At 38.3% G+C, this 23,569-nt stretch overlaps 1 protein-coding gene across 2 annotated transcripts in view; it reads left to right on the forward strand.

The window, feature by feature from the left end:
• The window catches only part of LOC118819012 (A disintegrin and metalloproteinase with thrombospondin motifs 7), a 114,088-nt gene that overhangs the window by 77,439 nt on the left and 13,080 nt on the right, over positions 1–23,569 (forward strand). For both annotated transcript variants that reach the window (XM_036586604.1, XM_036586605.1), the window contains exons 20-23: positions 212–364; positions 1,421–1,594; positions 1,747–1,893; positions 10,484–10,646. In XM_036586604.1, coding sequence (XP_036442497.1) covers positions 212–364; positions 1,421–1,594; positions 1,747–1,893; positions 10,484–10,646 — 637 coding nt within the window. The remainder of the gene's footprint in view (positions 1–211; positions 365–1,420; positions 1,595–1,746; positions 1,894–10,483; positions 10,647–23,569) is intronic.

A 23,569-nucleotide genomic window follows, 5' to 3' on the forward strand; every position in this document is an offset into this window, starting at 1 on the left:
CACAGTTCATATTACTCTAACCCCAGTTGTGATCATGACTGACTGCAGAGCTTTATCTCCCTATAAATCTTATCTACAGTGGTGCACATTTTGTATTTTGTTGTTTTTTTATATTTATTTATTTGCATGAGACTTCATATGCCTTATGTTATACAAATAGATAGAGTTTCACATTGTATGACTGTAGGATCCACATGTTTTCGTTTTGCAGTGCTCCACCAGCTGTGGGCTTGGTGCCATTTGGAGGTCAGTGCACTGCAGCACTGGAAATGACTCTGAGTGTGACATGACGAAGAGGCCGGCGCCGGCTCGCCGCTGCTACCTACGGCCATGTTCCGCCTGGAAGATGAGCAATTGGAGCAAGGTGAGGCCCTTGACTCTAATCAGCGCATACTGATTATGTGAAAAGAACACATTTGCACAATTTTTCTCTTACTTCAAATAAGGCATAAGCCATATCTAAACATGATTAGTCCAATATGTTCTTGGTAAAATATCGGATTATCATCACCATATTTGAACTATTAAATCTGAAATAGCATTCAAGAGAATATTGGAAACACAAACTGAAATGTATTTTTAAACCCATATTAAAAACATTTAGGTAACACATCTTTTTTTTAGAAGGTAACCTACACAAGAACTTCATAACACAATCATAAGCATTGATTTGTGTATTTATACAGCAGTACTTTTGCCGTTATTTACTTTTCAGCAGTAATTTATGCCATTAATTGCAAGATGACTAATCAGCCAAGCACTTGACATAAGGGGGACAGACCTTTGCTTCTTTCATAATACTGTTATGAAGCATCAACTCCAAGCAATGGAGCTTATGAGACACAGGTCTAGTTAAGAACACCAGATACATTAATACCTTAATAGAAACTGTACTTTTGTACTTAAAAATATATAGCACTGATTATATATATTCACTATATTTATTTAGATGCCAGATGTCCTTTAGTTATATTCCTGTGTAAAGCACTTTTTTGTAACTAAAATTAAAAAGTGCTATATAAATAAAGGTTTATTATTAATTCATTATTTTTTTTTTATTTCTTAAGGGGAAAATTGGGTACATGTGTCATAAAACTATTGCTTTGTGGCTTGTGTAATCCTTCATATACTGGTGTAAAGTCATAGATACTGGAGTGGAACCACCTACAGTGTCAAAGGAGAGGCTGATAGAATAGATTTCAAAAGACCTGTCACAAGCCGTTGGCGCTAGGATATCATTCAAAGATAAAACAGTTTCTGTCAGTGTGCCATGCATGGAATCTGCAAGAAATGTATTGAGAGGCACTAAATAGAGCTGGCCAACTGAGATCATCAGAGCTAGCTGGATAAGGATGTGTTGCAGGCCCCTGTACATATCTATTTTATTGTGTAGAGAACATGCTTTGTCCTCTGTTGACAGTGCTCGAAAAACTGCGGGGGAGGCGTGAAGCTGCGTGAGGTTCAGTGTTACGACATGCGCGACCAAAGGCTGCTGCGGCCCTTTCACTGCCAGGCCGTCTCCCTCAGGCCCCCTGCCCGCCTGCCCTGCAACACCCAGCTCTGTGTGGACTGGTACACCTCCTCCTGGGGACAGGTGAGATGCTTCAGTCACGTTTTCTCCTTTTGTCTACCACCATCCACCAGCTCTCAGAGGCAGCAGCACTTCAGTTCGTCTTCAGATTGAGCCGCTGACATCAAAAGTAGTGCTCAACCCCCCCAGTTCTACAATCTCATTTATGCCTGCAGTGTTCAGAGCTGTGTGGAGGCGGAGAGCAGCAGAGACTGGTCACCTGCCCTGAGGATGGGAGATGTGATGAGGTGCAAAGGCCCAGCTATATTCAACCCTGCAATACCCAGCCCTGCGCCCAGTGGGTGACCGGATCCTGGGGTCAGGTGAGCATTGTGTCAGGGCTTTTTTGTATGTGCATTCATTTATAGAAGTGCTGGCTTCAAAAACAGAGATTTATTTTGAAGGCCACAAGTTGATTTTAATAAATGCTGCAAGTCAATACAGCCAACTGTATCTTTCCTCACTATGATTGTTTTAGCATTCATTCCCAGAATATATTAACTTTTGGCTTATTATCTAGTTATTAATCTTAAGTCTTATTATCCTGTAACTACTATAAATTATTCAGTAGCTACTCTGAAACAAAAGATTCTGTAGTTATGAAACTATGAAATTGAACTGTGGGACTGCAAACATGTCCTTAAGGGTTAAGAGGTTAAGTTGGCAGCATTAATCAGATAATCAATAATATATTCACTTTATAATTATAAAGTATATCAAATTCTTATTTAGCCTGTCCATGGTTTTCCTGCCTTCTGCTCAATGACTTTTGGGATATACTCCAACCCCCCATTTTAATGCTGAGACTTAGCAAATCACCACCTTTTCTTTTTTTAACTTCTAGTATTGTTGACTATTTAATAGTAGTTACAGGATAACAAGTCTTAAGATTAGTAAGTGAATAATAAGCCTGCTGTAACGTGCCAACAGCAGCTCAAGGGATGTGTGACACCTGCAGTTTTAAGCCCCAGGCAGCCTAAATCCATGTTTTTTCTAAGTAGGTTACTCTTGCTCTTCTGGTTACACTGCATACATGTTCAAAGTATGTCCTGTGAGCTTTCCGGTATCCAATAAATGGCAGATGTAATTTTGATGTAAATCGGGTGGTCCTAATCTTGAGTGGCGCTTACATAAGTGGCGCATACTCGCCAATCCCGCCCACACAGCTTAATCAAATCTATGTTCCCCTAGAATCTCTTTGTGTTTGAGTCAGGGAAACTTACCAAGAGAAAGCTTACAACCAAGCGAAACCTAACCTAGCTAGCATAACTCATTTGTCTGTCTTCCTGTTGCTCATTCGTTTGTTTATTCATCTGTTTGTCTATTGTTTGCTTGTCGCTTGTCCATTTCTTTGTTTGTTTGTTCATTTAGCTGGCCGCGCCAGTGTTCCCTGGATGGACATCCAGCAGTAAAGTGAATAAAAACCTAACCATCTTTAAGACATAGCCACATAAAGGCTGGATAATGGTCTTTAGTTAAACATGAGTGATGTAGCAGACTGGGAGCCTTGGACTGAGGGGTGTCAATCACACATGCCCATCAGAATATTGTCCAACATGTCCAGACAGTTCTCAGATTTAATCAGCGGTTTTTAAGAAGTATTTTTATTATATTTCTGTCTTTTTTTTTCATTCCATGTTTTACACCACATCCCCTGAGACTTTAATAGTTTCATGAGCTCAAAGACCATACATCAATAGAAATACTTCGAAATCACTTAGAATTAAACATTTTTACATTAACTTACATTGAAAGTTAACAATGTTTTTGCCGTCTCCTGTAAAGTTACTTTTTTTGGAGATTTGTTTTTCTTTGGACAGCTGTGATATGAAACATTCTATGCGGCATTGTTAAGTGCCTCAGCACAGCCAGAGGGGAACTCTAGACACAAGAACATGACTGTGCTCATACCTAATTGGCTTGGATCACAGAGGTATGAGAGAAGAAGAAAGAGTCTATATTCAAATAGCTACCAATTGTGCCACAGGCAATTCAGTCATTGTAAGCTAACGTGCAGTTAGTGTAAGATATGATATTCAACTGAATTGCATTGTTTTCTCAGTAAGTTGTCTACTTTCTCACTGGTCACTTGGTAACTTCTTCTCTTCCTTTCAGGGAAGTCATTTAGGGCATAAACTGATTAGAGTTTGTACAGGTCTTAGGGCAATGCTTGCAGTGCCTTTCGTCACAAAGGCGTTTCCCTGGAGAAGTCCTAATAGAACTAGAAAGCCATAGGCCGCCAGGGAGCCTTTCTCTTTGACCTCATCCAGGATCACTTGTTCCTCCTTGTAGTTCAACAATTTGAAGATGTCAGTAAGAGCCTCATTACTCCCCAAGTACATTTTCTTGCATCCTCTCTTGTTGTTATTTAGCACTACAGTTAAAGTGATGGTCCAGTCAAAAAACAGGTTTATGCAAGTTTACCCGCTAATATAGTCAGCCAAGACATGTCTACTTCTTTGGGCTTCTTTTGCACTGAAGCTACAAGGCTAATGTAGCTGATAAGTATGGTATTGTGTAAACTGCTAGCCTAAAGCATCACTCGCTTGCTTTAAACAATGCAAAGTTGTTACAGGTTCTCAAAAGACTGGCTTATGTAATTTCTTGCAGTGTGTGTGTGCATATATATATATATATATATATATATATATATATATATATATATATATATATATATATATATATATATATATAAATAGTATTTGTAGCCATCCTGAATATTTGATTTTGTCTGTACTGTTGTCCATTTTATACAAAACAATATATCACACACTGTCAACAACCAGTTTTGCACCTAATTGTTAGCCCTGTTCTCAGGAGATTGCGAGTTCGATCCCTGTCAATGTCACAGCAATCTGTGGCCCAAAGTCCAAGTGAGTGTAGTTGGCCTCACTCTCTTTGGATGGGTAGAATGGCTCTCCATCTCTGCCATCGCTTAATGGAAAGGTAGCTATGCACTCTATGCAGTCTAAGGTAGACGTCAATTCAACATAATCTTCTCAATTATCATTGCAGTGCTGCCAAGTGCCTGAACATCGATAACAGTGCCAAAACTTTTCCACAATTGTCCAGACACTGAGGGTAATCTGAACCAATCAAACCATTCTTTGTATACAAATGGTTTGGTTGGGTTAATTGCCTTGATTTTACATATGAGAATGCTTGTATTCCGTGACATTGTGCTAGCTAAGGGGTTAGATTTGGCAATGACTAAAATAAGGAAAAAATCCAAAGATGAAAGATAAAAAACGCATAAGGAAGTCTGTCTGAGATTGTGCTCAATGATGATGTGATAGTTTAGACATGCAGTTTGCTCAAGTTGCTAACTTCACTAACTGCTAGTAATATACTTGTTAGCTGTTTTACTTTTCCTACTTTATTTATTTATTTAACAGGGGCAGTGTGCATTAAAATTGCCACTATTATTCCATGATGTAAATGTGCTGTATTTAGCCAAATGGATCATTTTCATCTGCTGACCCTGAAACATTAGCCTGAAAACTAATTACATTATTACATAGTTATAAGCAAACTTGGAACACTTTTATATACACTCAGATCCATAATTATTTGTTGACAAAGTCATTGTTATTGTCTACCACTGCACAACAATCAAAAGAAGACTTTACTAGAGTAAATACAGAGGGTTTACCACAAGGTGTAATCCATTGGCAAGCCCAAAATTAGACCAAATTAGAGTTTGCTAAAATCATCTAAAAAAAAAAAAAGCCTGTACAGTTCTGGAACAACATTTGATGGGACAAAGATCAACTTGTTCTAGAATGAAAGGAAGGCAAGGATGCACAAGGGAATGAACTGCACATGTTTCAAAGCATACCAGCTTATTGTCAAGAACGGTGGAGGTAGTGTTGTGGCATGGGCATATATGGCTGCCAATGGAACCGATTCCCTTCTATTTATTAATGGTGTGAGTGCTGACAGAAGCAGCAGGATTAATTCTGATGAGTATAGAACTATATCATCTTTTTAGATTCAGTCTAATGCTGCCAGAAATCATTGGATGGCGTTTCACGGCGCAGATTGACAATGATCCAAAGATACTCTGAAAGCAACCCAAGACTGTTTTAAGGCAAAAAAAAAGGAGAATTTTCTGCTGGGGTCAAGTCAGTCAGCTGACCTCAATCCAATCAAGCATGCATTTCACTTACTAAAAACAAAACTGATGATAACATGTGCCAAGAACAAGCAGGAACTGGGGACAGCTGCAGTAAAGGCCTGGCACATCATCACCAGGGAAAAAACCCAGCATCTGATAATGTCTAGGGGTTCCAGGCTTCAGGCAGTCATTGACTGCAAAGGAATTGCAGCCAAGGATTAAAAATGACAGTTTAAAAATGGCAATGTTAGTTTGTGCAGCTATTTGTGAGCCCAGAAAATGGGGGGGCTATGTATAAAAATGGTTGTAATTCCTACACTGTTGCCTAATTTGGACGTAAATACTCTCAAATTAAAGTCTGCAGAGCCCATATTCATTATTTCATTTCAACTCTCGTGCTGTGGTAGACAGCTAAAATAGCAATAACTTTGTTAATGTCCAAATTTTTATGAACATGTTGAACTGTGTATAGCCTGAAAGCTGATTTAGTACAGTTTTTTATTACTTATTTCTCTTGTTAGTCCTTAATTTTCTCTGCGTGTTCCCGTCTTGTTAAGCACAATCCTGTACCGTGGTTACAGTGCTGAATGCATGAATGCTAGCTCTTTGTAAATGGCAGTTGTAGTAGTCATTACTAAACACTTTTTTGTGCTGTTTCTTTTTTTCTTTTAAGTGCAAATGTTTGTAAAATAACATCAAACTTTAGTCATGGGGAGTCTTAGACTGACATCCAGGCTGCCTTTTTTTGTTCAAAGTCCTGTTTGTTCAGACGTTAGACAGCGTTGTCGAATAAACTGTTTGGCTTGTGAACTTCCAAACTCAAGAAAAGATAGGAGGCAGTCCAATCCAGCAATTACTCTGAAGTCAAATCTGAGCTCACAGTGCTCATCTAACAATTTGGTGACTCATCATGGTTATACGGTGCCCCGTGCAGCAGAACCAGGCTTTGATACATAAAAGCTGTCTTTAATCCTTCTCCACGTCAATGCTGCTTCGTGCTCCTGGGGAACCTTTGTGTTCTCCAGTTTCCAACCTGTGTTGAGTACATGCAATGCACAGCAAGGGCCAGGTTGTGTATCTACGCTATGTGAATGCACCATAGCTTTTAATTAAAGTCGCTCTTTGATAAACCCAAATCCGCCCTCAAAAAAACTTCACGTTTCGAAACGTCACGTTTTATTTCAGCTTTGAGTTTTCCACGTTTACAGCCGTCTTACAAATTTGGGATGTGCATGAAGCTTCAAGGTGCTTTTGTCTCGCATAGTCACGTTATGGGGCTCAAACGTGATGATAATGGCTTTTTTAAGGGCTGCACTTGACTTGGTTGACCAAAAAGTTTGCTTATCACTAATCAGTACCTGTATAACATATTAAGAGAAGATATTGGAAAACAGAACCTAAAAGGCCCATACCATGAAGAAATGAAGTTTTACTAGTTTTTAAGACTTTGATGTAGTACGTAAACATTGTTAAAGTTTCAAAATATACTGTTCATTCCTAAATCCATACAGTCCATTTATGAAAACTAAGCTGAAAAAACAGCCCACTTTGAATTCATCATTTTCATGATGTCACAAAAACCAGTGTATCCACATATATCCACTTATTCAGCCTACAGATGCTCCACTTTTTCATGTTGGAGTTATAAGGGGTGTTTCAGCCTGGACTGCTTTTTGAATGACGCATGATACAGGCCATCCAGTCAGAACAGAGGTCATATATATACATTGCCGTCCTCAAATATTGGCACCACTGGTAATGATGCAAAATGAGCTGTAAGATTATTCTTAATTAATTATCCTTTTAATCTCCAAAATCAGTCAAACACCACCTATATAACCACAAGGCCCTGAACAGTTTATTTGTATACATGGCATCACACACTCCATCAAGTATCAGCAGAAATAAAATCAAATGCTGACTTACTCAGCCATGAAGCATAACTGGGCCATAGTTTGGATCTTCCAGCAGGACAGTGATCCAAAGCACGCCTCAAAATCAACACAAAAATGGCTCACTGACATAATTAAGGTTTTGCCATGCCCACAGTCCCCTGACCTAGACCCTATAGAAAACCCATGGAATGAGCTAAAGAGGAGAGTTTAAAGGATCTGGAAAGATTCCTTGTGGAGGAACAGTCTCAGATCCCTTGCCATGTGTTCTCCAGTCTTATTAAACATTATAGGAGAAGACTCAGATTTGTTCATGTAGGGGTGGCAACAATTGTGGGACAGGCGGATTTGAGAAAAATCTTATCAGTTTATTGATAACTAAACTTTATACTTTAACAAAAGTATAATCTTTATTTAGTATTTTGAATGAAATATGGAATAAAGGATATGCAATAAAGAATGTCTTTTACAGCCTGTTTTGCTTATGTTTACCAGGGGTGCTCATATTTGTGGACTGTATTTCAGTCTTAGATGTCCCGTAACAAAAATAATCTGTTTAAATCTAATGGATTAAGAGAGTTTTGATCATGTGAAAGTGAATTATGACTATTTTTAGCACGTAAAATCGCATAAATGAAAAAAAAATACAAGAAAAATGTAAAATATGGTGCCAAAAGTATGTGGACACCTACCCATCACACCAATATGAGGTTAGACATCCCATTCCAAACACAAGGCCATTAATATGGAGCTGGCCCCCCTTTTGTGGCTAAAATAACCTCCACACTTCTTAGAATGCTTTCCACAAGATTTTTGAGTGTGTGTGGCTCTTCAGTCAAAAGAGCATTAATGATGTTAAGCACTGATTTTGGGCTAGAAGACCTGGCTCACAATTTATGTTCCAGTTCATTTCAAAGGTGTTCAGTGGGGTTGAGGTCAGGGTCTGTACAGCCTACTAGAGTAACTTCAGACCAAACTTGTCAAAAAAATGTCTTATGGACTAAGGGGCACAGGGGCTCAGTCATGCTGGAACAGAAAAGGGCCTTTCCCAAACTGTTGCCACAAAGTTGGAAGCATATAATTGTCTAAAATCTCTTTGTCTGCTGTAGCATTAATATTATTCTAGCCTAAACCCTACAAAAACAACCTCAGGACATTATCGCTCCTCCACCAAACTTTTCTGTTGGCACTATTCGTTCTGGTAAGTAGCATTCTCCTGGCATCTGCCAAACCCAGATTTCATCCATCAGACTGCCAGATAATGAAACCTGTTTCATCACTCCAGAGAACATGTTTCCACTGCTCCAGAGTCTAGGGACTGCGTGTTTTACACCACTCCAGTTGATGCTTGCGATTTTTATGTGCTACACACCTCAGCACTCCCACAATGAGTTTATGTGGCCTGTTGCTTCATGACTGAGCTGTTTTTGCTCCTAGACGCTTCCATTTCACAGTAATAGCACTTGCAGTTGGCCAGCGCAGATCTTGCAGGGCAGAAACTTCACAAATTGACGTGGAAAAGTTGGCATTGTATGACAGTGGCATGTTTAAAGTCACTTAGGCCTTTAGTAAGACCCATTCTAGTGCCAGTGTTTGTCTATGTTGATTGTATGGTTATGTGCTTGATTTTATATACCTGTTAACAACATCTGAAATCAATAACTAGGAGGAGTGTCCACAAATTGTGTGTGTGTGTGTATATGTGTGTATAAGTATATAGTATGTATGTCAGAGGTCACTTGTTTTGCTTAGAATATCTGAAAATAGTGAAAAAGTTTAACATCTTTTTTAAACACTTTCAAAATATTTTTGACACTTTTTAAGTACATCATCTTTAAAGTTGTACTGTAGTCATTAAAACACATTAAATATTTTTTATGCGGTGTTCATTGCAACTTCTTCACATCATTTTTACATTCTGTGCCTGTTTTTTAAAAAATGTTTTTCTTTCACTTTCGTGATTCTTGCTTCAACATAAGCTAAAAATACTCATTAATTTTTATTGATCATTCATTTGTACAAATGTCTCACGCTGACCTCCTTATCTATTCAAGGGTTTTCTAAATGTCCCCATGGCATTCCAGGATTTCATTTTCTTTCATTTTAGAATAGGCATTGGTAGGCATTGGTAATCTGAACATTTTTGCCTTTTTCCAACTTGTTTCCTTTTTTCTTAGTATTCATCAATATTCTACCATACATATTCATTAGTCTTCTCCCTATTCACTATTCTAGCTCCCCTGTTGAGTCTTTGTTCCTCTCAAGGTTTCTTCCTCTTGCTCTCAGGAAGTTTGACTTGCCCTTGGCTTGCTCACTAGGGGCCTGGACACAGATTTCTATAAGGCTGCTTTGTGACAATGGCAGTTTTAAAGAGCACTATACAAAAAAAGTTTGATTTGAATTGCATTGCATCCGCCTTTCTTTTTGCTGTACATCATGTGCAGGAACAATATATTTAGAAAAATAGACACAGAGACTCACTAGTTACATGATTCAGACCTCCATTTCCGGAAACATCTACAGTTTTTAACTATAGTTCACTTGGGAAAAATAAACAAATAATTAAATTCCTTAATAAGGAAATAGATAAATTTAATGACTCAACTAACAAAATATGTCAACTAAGATTAGTGCATTCATGTCCTTGTCTTCAAGTTTATGCACCAGAGAAGTAGAACATGTTTCATTATACTGTATCCCCATACATGTATAATGACAATAAATTTGAATTGAAGTGAATTAGTTTACTTGTTGACCTTGAAGGGACAGTCTTGGTTTCCATAGAAACTCCTGGAGAATCTGGTAAGTTTATTAATGGAATATCTGCTTCAGTCAGCCCTGAGTGGACATCCTGCAGATGGTTTGAGTGATTCTCAGGCATTTACGCCATGTGTTTGTTGGCAGTGCTCGGTGTCCTGCGGCGGAGGGGTGCAGCGCCGGCTGGTCAAATGTGTCAACACAAAGGCAGAGCAGGAGGAGGAAGAGGAGCAAGCCCAGTGTGACCACGAGCCCTGGCCAGAGAACACGCGCCAGTGTAACCTACAGGACTGTGACAGCACCCCCTCTGGTGAGTGGTGCACTGCAGCACCAGCTAATCACAATATCACCCTGTGGGCCCACTGGGACACTCGGTGTTTACTTTTATAGAAACACCTACACCCACTGACTACATTATGAGGTCCACCTGCCTTATTAGTCTATTATGGGTGTATTGTTACCAGTGGCAAACCATGATTGTCACAGCTAGGCCTTCAGTTCAGGCCATAAATATCAAAATGAGAAAAAGCAGCATAGTTGCTCATTTCTGTTAGTGCCCCACTATCAGTTCCCAGTTGTTAGTGGCTAATCTGACTTCAGCACTTGAAGTCCTAACCAGTGGAAGAGGTTGCCTGGCTGTATCTACATAGATACGTCAAAGAAAATAAACTTTGATTGGACAGTTTTTCATTGAGCATTTCACATTTTAAAGCTTTTTGTTTCCAGACAATTCTGAAATCTGTTTTAGCTTGTAATGTTTGTGCAATATTTCTAGTTTGGGGGCATTTTATGGAAAAGTCACTCTAAAAAGTATATTATCAGTAATATAAGCCAGTAAACCATTCCACAGACACCCACACTTTATTTTGCCCTAGTGTTATAACTACACACCAGCAAGGTGAATCTACTAGCTAGGGGTTTCTAATAAAGTAGCCACCAAGGTCAGAAGATTTCATGTGATGTTCTTTTATTCTGTGCCATGCCTTTATCAAAAGCTTTATTCTTATAAGCATAGAAAATGGAATATAGGTCTACTGCATTTTTCTTGGTAATCATTCTTTATACTTAGAATTAGAATAAGTTCGCTGAAGCTGTCAGTGATGTATGTTCTTGTAAGAGCATATGACTAAATCTGTATGCTGCTTTCATTTGCATTTCAAGCAAGTAATATAGGCCTAAAGCCATTAAATAATCAGTGTAGATATTATGCCAAACCGTTCTCTGGAAAGATGACTGTGCAAATCGGAGAGCAGAGCAAAGACCCTTCTGGGAAACGTTCGTCAGGATATGACTGAAATCACAATTCGCAATCATTTAATCATTTTGGTTCATCTGTACCTTAAAGAAGTATTTAAATTAGAAGTTTTTGTACTTGAGATCTTGAAGGAATTTATTCTTTTTGTTATCAAAAATGTTTGTTTTGTCATATTAGCAAAACATGAACAAAATATGGGTGGCAGCAGACAAACAAGACAAAATAAGGAGGAATAATTACAAAGAGTAACGGCAGTCGCAAGTAAATTCATCACTTCAGATGAGAAGAATATTTTTACTTTTTCCCTTATACTGCATAAAGTCCAGGAAATGTAACGCAAAAGACTTCCAGGCTTCAACGCTTGTCGGTTATGCTTGGGTGAGTCATGCTGTTTTACGTTAAATGTTCATAATTTCAACCCTTGTGTGGTGTTCAGGTCTGTGGGACCCTTTGCTCATTTTCATGTAAAATAACAAATTTTCAGTGACTTCACACTGTTCACCCCCTACACATTTATAGTACACATGTGGTGTTGGGCTGAACCCACAGGGAATAAAAGTGGAGGTGCTGTGTCCCTTCGCTCTGTTCTCCTCCTACATGGCCTGCTGTTAGTGTGTGTGTGTGTGTGTCTGTGTCTGTGTCTGTAAATGTGTGTGTGTGTGTGAGGGTAGACAACATGTACAGGCTGCTGACTGGCTACAGCTGCTAAAGGAGAGCCCTACGCAAAACTCTTGTGTCATTTTAAACATCTGGTATTTTTACATAAATTGTTTTGGCTGTATTGATTTAAAAAAAAAAAACAGTGTGGTGGGTTCACCACTATGTAACAAACACATCAACACCAAACAAGGGTTAAGTAAGTCTGATATCCAAAATGAATGCATGTGATTCCTGGGTGTAATCCTGTATTGTAAGATTGTTTCCTTAGCAGAGGTAAAGCCAGCAAATAACGTTTTACTTTGTATTACGTTAAAACCAAGACTTGAATAGTCATTCATGAGACATAAACATGGATTAGGTTTGTATTGATTTTGATTAAACCAGATAAAACAGAACTGATGTGATTCCACAATGGTTTGAGCCAAATTTTTTGAAGTTTCGTTGAGATCAGGCCATATTGTATGACAGTTTAAAGCTTCTAGTTCCCTATTCCACAATGATGCAGTGGGAGTTTATGGGGTATTTTTAACACAGTCAATTGGACTATGATATAACTTGGATACAGAGCCTTGAGAGGGCAAGGTAGGTTTGACCAGCTGTGACATTGAGTGGAAAGGACAAGGGGAGGCTCACCATATGTCTTAAGGGCAGATCTCAAGTGTAGGTACAGTTTTTAAGGAATTTCTGTGAAAAGGGTTATTTTGTGTGTGTGTGTGTGTGTGTGTGTGTGTGTGTGTGCGTGTTTGATTACATTGGGTAAAATCTCTAAAAAGTGTATAAAAAGGAATTTCCTTCAAGCAGGCACTGGTGTTGGCCATTCTTTAATATGTGCTGTTTGAAATGACAATGCTGCACTCGCTGCACTTGACTTTTTATTGACAATATATTGATGTGTAAAAAATACTGGCAGAACTAGTTGTTTATTTAAAAACAACTTTATTTAAAAACAACTTAAAGCCCTGTTTGAGCTGGATTAGTTGTAGTTAGAGAGGTGTCGTAATTTGAGTGATTCCCAGCTAGATCTGTGATCTTAATCCAGTACGAAGCTGCAGTGTCCGTTGGTTTTACAAGTTTGCTAATTAACAATTCCAGAGCTAATAGTAATAGTAGTCTTGTTTGAATCGACATCACAATAATGTAATAACAAAACTGTGATAGAAAATGCCGTCTCCATTTTTTTTCTTTTTTTGCAACCTGAAGACAAACCTAGCATCTAAAATGAAGCTTAATCACAACCTACCATGAATTTCAAGCTGTCATTATTGACGCTGGATATCCAGTTTAACTGTTTACTGTTATTTCAAAGCAAATAAGAGGATTCTGTTATTGGCCTATGTTAATAGCTCTTCTGTTTTCTAAAGAAAAATTGGAATTAATGAAAATGCTGCAATTTGTCCTCTCTCTCTCTCTCTCTCTCTCTGTAGCCTTGTCTCAATATCAGGGATACAGCTGGATTTCTCAGCCATTACATCACTGAAGGCTGCCCTGGTTTTGTATGATCCTTCAAATGTATCTGAGAAATGCATTTTGATTCTGAGAAATCAGAAGACTCAACTGGTATATTCCTCAAGACCTTCAGTCACCCACAATCCTTTCTTTTACAGTCCCCTAAGTTATAGGTATTATCCTGATAAGTTAATGTGAAAGCACTTCCAAAGTGCTGTGTAATTATTTCAAGTAAAATGATAATAAGTACCAAGACAGTCTAACTAAATTACACTTAAATTACCACACTTAAATGGTGGCTGCGTGCTGGTGTGTATCACACTGGTATGAGTGGATCAGACACAGCAGTGCTGCTGGAGTTTTTAAACACTGTGTACACTTACTGTCCACTCTGTAAGACACACCTACTTTGTTGGTCCACCTTGTAGATGTTAAGTCAGAGACAGTAGCTCATCTGCTGCTGCACAGTTTGTATTAGTCATCCTCTAGTCCTTCATCAGCATCAGAGGACACTGCCCACAGGGCGCTTTTGTTGGATATGTTTTGGCGGATGGTTGATTTCTCAGTCCAGCAGTGACACAGGGGTGTTAAATTCCAGCAGCATTGCTGTGTCTGATCCACTCAGACCAGCACAACACACACTAACACATCCCCACTAGTATATGAGTATATCCATGAATGCTGGACCCAGCGCTTTTTCATATTCCTAAAATAAACTGGAAGAAGCAACCGATGCCTGCTGGACCAACTAACACGTTATTGCTTGACGAAGTTCTTTGGGTAGCCCAGAACTTGTGCTTGTAAATAGTACCTGCTGTGTGGTGGTGTGGTTGGGTAAAAAGGGAGCTAACAAAGCATGCAGAGAAACAGATGGACTACAGTCTGTAATTGTAGAACTACGAAGTGCACCTACATAGCAAATGGAGCTTATAAAATAGACAATGAGAGTAGATACAATGTAGGTGTACTTACTGAAGTGGTCAGTTACCCTAATGTCTGTAACAAGCTTTGTTTGTCCATATGTAGCATCGAGCCGTGTGATATTGAACCCAGTATGGGTAAAAAAAATGTTGTTAGCTTAATATTTCATATTCCTGCTAGAATATATTAGCATTTTCCTTGCGGGTGTAAATGTTTCCGTTTGAAGCACTGTTATATAAGGACTAGCGTAGCTTGTACATGATGACCAAATGATACAGCACAGTATGTGATGTCTTTATGTTGGTAAAGTACAGAGACTAGTAGCATGTTTAATGCTATTGGCGGCTTTGTGGCAGGTTCTGACCGCTAATAGCACGATATGTGTATATATATATATATATATATATATATATATAGAAAACTACCCAGACAGACAGCACACTTTCCACCACAATGCACTGCACTGGCTTGACTTAAATAACAGTGGTTCCCTCAGGCTGAGTGGACGTCTCTAACCTCTATGTGCCCTTTCGCTCTTGCTCAATGCTCGTGGGTCAGTGGAGCGTGCTGTCCACTGCCCAAACACTGCTAATTATGTCCACTCAGATACCCGGAGGTAGTGGCCAGCCTCTCTCACAAGCTTAAGACACAAAAGAAACATAATATCAGTTTTCATAGTAAAGTTGATGACATGCAATTATACATTTCCCTTCCTTCTGATAATTAATCATGAAAAAACTGATCCTTGGTGCTAAAACTCAGAGAAAAATGCTTTATGAGAAGCTTGATTCTTTAGCCTCGTACACCACACATGAAGTACAAAACCTATAATCTTAGATTCTGAGCTCTGTTTTATCCTTCATGTAAATACAGTCACTAAAGTAGCTTTTAATCATTTGAGAAATAGTAATGAATCTTTTTTTTATCTGTGTCAATGTCTTATATTTTTTCAAATGAATACTTATATTTCTGTTCTATTACTGTTACGCTTCATCACCTGTCTGTGAAGCACTTTTAGCTGCCACTTGTATGACAAGTACTGTATAAATAAAGATTATTATTAATTATTGTTATAATAAGAAACACATGCAGAAATGCAAAAGCGGAAGGCAGTGTGAAGGTACTGTGAAGACATTAGAAGTAATCCTCATACAGCCCCTTCAAGTTCATAGAGCAGAGTTAGGAACTAAACTGAAGTCAAATTCAGTAAAACAGCCCTGCCCATTGTAGCCAACCCCTTTTAAGTGTCTGTAAAGAATTCTAGTCACAACCTTTCTGTCTGAAGTCATCAGCAAGCCCGTCTCACAGCGTGCAATTACCCCCACCGCTTCTTTGAAATCCACAGATAGGGCTGTCATTTCTGAAGGTCTGAAAAAATTGGTCTGACTCTATGTGCTAATTAAAGTCTGATTTGTGTGGAGGGATGTAGCATTGCAGGTAGAACATTTTTATCTCTGAAAACATTGTCCACAAATACATCAGATTTTGAATGAAAACTCTGTAGTTAATTATGTGTTAATTCTCCTGGATTTGAAAGGTCAGGACACATCAGGCTGAGAATGACTGACAAAACATTACCTTTTTGATCAAGAAGCAATTAATGAATTTATTTTAATGCTTAAAGGGAATCCCAGTGATTTTCATTAAGATAGAAACAAAGCCATTCATTGTAGTTTGATGTGTTATTTTCCATTCTGAAACTTGCCGGACATCACAATGGTGGTGATAGGAACCAGGCGTCTCAATCCTTTAATCCCTTTAAAAGCCACCTCTCAAATAGGTATTACATGAAATGGTTACAGGTATGCCTGAGATATTGTTTTACAATATTTAAGATGAGTTTTAGTCTAAAAACATATTTTTTAAATTGCATTCATGGTGGGGAGGTAAATGCAGGGTGTTGTAAGATGTAGCTATTTTACTGTTATCAACATGAAACATAAAACATAAGATTATAACACATGTAGGTTCACAGGTCATTAGCAGATTTCTCTGTTTGAGTTGGAGACATTGCGACCCCTGGTTCCTATTACCATCACTGTAAGAATTCGACAATGAACTAATTAATTAATTAAATATTTCACATCAAACCAATCAGAATGGCTTTGCTTATATCTCAACTTTTGAATTACACAAAAAAATCAGTGGAATTCCCAATAGCAACAGCACAATTGACAAAAGCAGCTGACAGATGACACCTGATGGAATAAGCCTTTGTAAATGTTTATGTAGGGTTATGTCAGTTGTCATGACAAGCTTAGGTAGGTCTCCTGTAGCCTTAAGAACACTACAACTTTATTTCAGTACAATTTCACCACAAGTTGGGAGTTTAACCGTAGTTAATTCTGTCGCAACCTGCCCAGCATCACCCTTTAATCATGATAAAATCACTGTAACAGTGATGCCATCACTGCTTCCTTTTTCTTTAGTGATAAAGGCAAAAACAGTTGACTGAGATTGTTTTGTAACCACAATACATGAATCATGGGGTGCATTTAGAGTGATCTGAGTTTGTTTGATGTGTTCATGTATGCAGGTGACCAAAATCTCAGCATGGTACAAAGGATGTCCTCATCATTTACTGAGCAAAATTGCTTTTAAGTGAAACAGCAAAAAGTTTGTAAGTTCAGTCCCTGACGATGCCATAGCCATCAATGGCCAGGGTCGTGGTCCAAAAGAGCATAATTGGCTTCACTATGTCTGGGTGATAGTGTTTTAGTCCAGACACTTGCAGGCGACTCAAGGTGAAGACCAAGACCTTGACACATGAAGTCCAAATCAAGACCAAGACTTTGTATTAGTTGAGTCTCAGTCAGATTAAGATTTTTTTAGAATATTAAAAATTATTTTTTTTTGTTTTTGTAATTCATTGTACACTGATGATCATTCATTTTACATGATAAATAATAGCAAAATAAAATCACATGTATTATATATATATATATATATATATATATATATAATAGAACATTAAAGTAAGCCTAAAATAAAATTAATTATTATGTTATAGCCTTAGTTCAACTTTGTTATTGTAACTTTTGCAGCAGTGGAGCTTCATGCGTATCAGAAGAAGCATGTGCTTGTCTTCAGCCTCCCAGCTTGGTAGTATTGTGTGTTAGGCGGAAGGCCTAGCTAGTGGGTGGGAATTGGACAGAACTAAATTAGGGAGGAAAAAATTCATTGGGCACTTTTTTTAAGTTTTAAAAAACCCTTCAATGTTTGGTCATGGGTGGAAATGCAGGTAGTGATTTTAACACGCCTGCATTCACATTCCCTTTCCTTGTTTTACGACCTGTGCCTTTCTTCTTATCTTGTATTACAGACATTCTCCAGTATGATGTTCATCTTCTGGGTTTTGCTGTTGTCAAAACTGGAGCAGATGTTCTGTGTAGGCTATGGTTGTTTTATGCAGCTTTGCTTTAACAGCTTATAACACTGGAGCAGGATGGCAGAGGATCTCAGGGTCTGCCTGGCGACATGTTGAAACAAGTTTGCTGACCCGCAAAATGAGTGTGTATAACTTTGCTGAACCTGCAGCTTGCCACAGAGACACCCTGTGCTTGAGCAGATCTCCTGCAGCGTTGGAGGAAGGAAAGTTCTCCCCCTGTCTGGTCTGTGTCCTGACCTGCTCTTCCTGCCCTCTGAGGCTAGCCCAGTATGCTCACAAATGGGGCAGCTGGATCTCTGTCAGACGCTGCTGATGATTAGACAGTGAGGATCATGGGGCGGCTCAGTCTGGCTGTTGTCCTCGCAACAGTGATTAATGTTAAACCTTAAATTCTAGGCTTAAGGCTCTATTATTAATCTTAAAACTATTTTATGCGGTCACTGTTAGGAATTACCCAGTAACAATATGTAAGATGTATATTAGGTTTACCAGTGTTTTTACATCGTTATTGTGGCGTTGGCAACATGCAGTTAAGCCTCTAAGCCAACCTCTGAGGGCCAGATACGAGTGCAAGGCTGTGCATATGAGCAGCTACTAACTGCACATGCTCATGAGACACAGGGCTTAGCTCTGGGTAACAGTCTTCGAGCGCATATTTGATTTCTTTTATTGTTTATTTTCTGTCCTTTCTCACACATACATCTGATACTGAGAGCTCAAATAATATTATTCTGTAGGAAAATATTCTTTCAGCATGCGTTTGAGACTCATGCCCCAGTTTTACCACTGTGTCTGCTGACTTTGTTAAAAACTCTTGATAAGCTTTTGAGACACTAGTGCAAATTTACATCTGGCTTTGAAATACATCTGCACAATCCTGCCACATTTTGCATGATCGTCGCTCATATACATACAGTTGTATGCAAAGGTTTGGGTGTCCCTGGTCGAATTGCATGTTTTGTTAAAACATTTTTATGTATATATTTTTTCAAGTTTGTTAAACTCAGCAAATAAGCAGAAAAAACACCATATTTAAGTTTGTTTAACCTTTTTTCACAACGCAAATCAATGAAACGTCATTTGGCTTTGGCTGTTTCACTGTGCACTGTGAGCCTTCTGACCAGTTAACAGACATAAGTCATTTTGGTCAAAATAATGCAGGTCACTCTTTAACCATGTATCATCAAGAGTTCTCTAATGTGTTTTCAGTCCTGGAGGGTATATCACAGTTGCAATATGTAGCAGGACAATTGCAAAATGGTATTTTATCCAAATTCAGCAGCCTTGAAAAAACTATTGTTTTATATATATATATATATATATATATATATATATATATATATATATATATATATATATATAGGCTATACATAAATAAAATACATTATGTCAACACAATTACTGTTGTTTTTTTTACTGGTAAGAATTGTGTTGATGTCATTTATTTATACCTAATCATTGTACACATGATGTCACAAATTTAAAGCAACCCTTTTTTCAGGGCAAATTACTGAACAACTGCCTTCATTCTCCAAATAAACACCTTTTCCATTGACAGCTTCATTTGGCAATAGTTAACCTAGGTTAATATTTACTCCTATTTGTTTTTCATATATTGCAAAAAAACAAAAATATTGCATCATGACTTTTCCTCCAGTATCATTCAACTAAAGAATGTAGCTATGAGAGTGAGAAATGGACTTCTCAACCTGCCAATGAAACCTAGACACCTTTTGAAGTTCGTCTGCCCTGAGGCAACTTACTTATATGCTCTAATTTTGGCATCGACTGTTTACGTAAGCCAGGCAAGAAATGAGGCAGATAGCAAAGTCACAGATTCAACAGGAGGTTTATAAGAATCTGAGTGAAGCAGGTTCTGAAAAGGGTTGGCTTTGCGTTGACATTTTGTCGTCATCACCTCAATGATTTCTCAGGAGAAAGTAATTACTGTGTGATTCATAATAGCATTTGGGCTAACATTTTTTAATAGGAGACAATGTTCTTCACAAATATGTGCATTTTAGTTGAATTGTTTTTAAATATACGATTTTGTAGAAGGTTGCTTTTTATATCTAGCACTGAGCAGTTACTGCATGCTGCTTTTAAGCAGTTTGGGAAGTATCACACTGCAGTATATGCCAGCTGTACATCTTCACAGGGGGATCTGCTATTATAGAAGAGATTCAGAAGAGCTTTGTATTATTGTCTAATTTCCTGGAGTGATGCAAACCCCCTTTTGTTTCATGCATCTGCTTGAGGGGCTATTTTTTTCCATGCATACTCAATGAGTCTGTGCTATATATTTCCACTTGCACAATATTTCTGATATACAGGCAGCGTTTTTCCCCCAAGGCTATTAATAGCATTGTTTTTTTTTCTTCCATGGGTGATGTTCCAGCGGACTCATTGCTCATCTAAAATCCTGTCCTTGTGGAGAGGCTTTTGGACTCTGAGAGAAGTCTTACATAAGTGCCTGAGTGAAACATTTTGATGCTAACCCTCAGTGGAAGTCAGAAATAGGTTTTCAATAGGTTTTCTGTGATGCATGCCACCGTTTTAACTTATTCCTGAAGAGCTTTATTCATAATCAGCGTATGACAAGTAATCACATGGCAAAATCCCTGCTGTTGAATTTATTCTTACAGTATTCATTTGTTGCCAGCTGGACGTAAATGAAAACTGTAGGTGTTAATTCAACTCTGTATGTGGCAATTCATAACTGGGAATCTTGCTGTAGCAGGAATTTAATCATTTTCTGGGGCCAAGGTTGTGAGGCAGGCACTATGTGTTCTATACTGTACTGACCTCATTAGTTCTGAGAGGCACACAGATTTGAGGACACTGAGGTGTCGTTATTTGGAATACATAACATTACATAGAAATATCATCATTTTGAAAATGTGACAGGATTGCTGTTGCTCTAAGTGTGACAGTTGGGCCGTGGCATCCAGAAATTGTTTGAATTGATCTGGGAGGTTTGTGCTTTTATTAATAACTTGATATTAGGTTGTGTGCATCCATACATTTGTTGTTTCTTGTTTTCTGGATCCGCTTGATATTTCTGATCATTGGCCTGCTTCTTTTGTGAGTTCTGCTGTGTGGTCATTCCAGTTCCACTGGATCTCAGTGCAGATTTGGCACCATAAACCATGACATACTTGTTTCCAGACTCATTCATAGGTTTCACTGGCTTAGCAGTTGATTGGTTTTGTCTTTCTAACAGGCAACAGTTTATCTCAGTAGATATACATAAGACATCCTCCTGTTGCTCAGGAAGTGCCCCAGGGCTCTGTCCTAGGTCTCCTTTTATTCATATTAAACATTTCACCTTTCAGCCAAATCTTTCGTGCTAATGGTCTTAAGTTTCATTGTTATGCTGTATCAGCACCGCTTTTCCCACAGTGTCAGCTTTGACATTGCAATGGATGCATAACAATTTCTTGAAACTCAGAAACAAAGTTTCCTTTCCTTTTGGTGTTCTTTTAAAAAAAAATGTTTTCATCTTCGACCCATCACTTTCATTTGAGCCATTCATTCACCAAGAATGCATTTTAATCATCTGAGAAATATTGCACGCCTCCACCCTCTGTCCAGCAGTGATGCAGGAATGCTGGTAAACATTCATCTTCTCCTATATTGATTATCGCAACTCCCCATTTATTGGTCTCCATGTTAAACTCTTAACCAGCTTCAGTTTATCCAAAACTCAGTCGTCACATTTACCAAATGCCTACATACAACACCTCTTTCCAAACTACTCCTTCAAAATTTTAAAGCGCTTCATGGTCTCGTCTCACTGGACTCTATCATTCTTACTGTCCCTCTGGCTCCCTCAGATCCTTCGGCACTGGATGTCTTGCAGTCCCACACACAAGACTCTGATCAGTGGATGGCAGGTTATTCAGTGCTACTGCTCACAGACTTTGGAACTTTCTGCAGTCTCTTTCTGACTGCTCTGCCCTCTCATCCTCTCAACCCCAAGTTCAACTGAAAACTCTCCTCTTTATGGCACAGTACTCTTCAGAAGGGTTTTCTCCCTAATGTAGAGTTTCCTTGGGTTTGTGAAAGCTGCTATACAAATAGAACTACTTCTTCTTATTATTATTGTTATTATTATTATCTGTAGCACATATTAAATTTGTTACCTCAACAATTACATATGCAGTTAAAGCACCAGTATGTACGTTTGGGGAAAATACAATGTAATTACATGCTAATTGCAAGCAGAAGAATACTTACGTCAGTTGTGCTGCGCATCACAGCAGGGATTAATCTTTATTTTGAATCATAACAGCCACTAGTACAAGTTGATCATTTTTCAGGGGATATTTCTGATGGGGTTAGATATAAGTATATCTACTTGCATAAAAAAGGGAAAAGTCAAAGGAAATATGTGAAAAAACGTCCATAACTGTTAAAAAAAAGTTTAAAAAAAAACATAGAGGAAATGGGACCATCAAACCTGTCACCATTAGATAAACAGTACTTAAACTTTGAGAGAGAGGAAAAAATCAAGCTCCACTGTTGCTTCAGATCTGAAAACATCCACAGGTGTTTCTGTCCATCCTTCCTCTGTGAGAAGATACCTCAACACTATGGGCCTGAAATGATGTGTAGCTGCCAAGAAGTCCTTACTGAGAAAAAGAAACAGACAAATCAAACAAAAAAGGCGCTGGTGTTCTTAGAACACTGGACTGACCACCCCTGAGTCCAGACCTCAAGACCACTGAATGTGTTTGGGATTATTAGGGTGATGAGAAGCAGGAAATGCAACCAATTTCTAAGACTGAACTTTGGAGGTGTGCAAAATATTGTACCAGATTTCTTTGAAGAACTGAAAGTGAGTGTCCTGAAAAGAATTGCAAAAGTTGCAATAAAGACAAAGCATGAACACACTAAATATATATACATATATATATATATAAATATAAATACATATTTAGTTGTTGAGGCGTCTGTGTAATATTTTACTATATATTTTTTACAAATTTTTCCTGTTGCAGAAAAATAAATAACTCTCAATGTCTATTTTGGCTGGACTGTGGTCACTGACTTTATAAGTCAAATAATCATTTTGGATCACAATTTGACTGTGTGTTACTCTGTGTATTATGGCTGAGAAACACATGCCTGTTGGAGCTTGGGTCTGTATTTGGCATGTACCTGTCACCACTCACTGCCAAAGCGGTCTCCTCAGAGAATGACTGTCTCTGGAATGACGATTAGAAGCCCATCCACTTTCTGCTTCTAAATTAGTTTCTCATCAATACAGCCTGACCGGTTTAATTGCATCCTTCTGAATCCAGATTGCATGTCGACTTAACAACACTTGAAAATTAGTTTTGTTTTGTTTTGTTTTTTTTTTTCTTTTTCTGGGAGACCTGAGGTGATTTCCATTCTTTAGATACTTATTTTCCAACAATAAAGCCCAAAAAGACACTGATCTCCCCTTTTCCACCGTCTTTGCATTTTAATGGCCTATACTGTTTGAGGCAGAGAATAAACATGAGGCATTTCCTATATCCGGCCACCCTTGCTCTTCTGCTGTTCCTACAGGATGTGT

The sequence above is a fragment of the Colossoma macropomum genome, unplaced genomic scaffold (genome assembly GCF_904425465.1).
Source record: "Colossoma macropomum unplaced genomic scaffold, Colossoma_macropomum, whole genome shotgun sequence".
Lineage (NCBI taxonomy): Eukaryota > Metazoa > Chordata > Actinopteri > Characiformes > Serrasalmidae > Colossoma > Colossoma macropomum.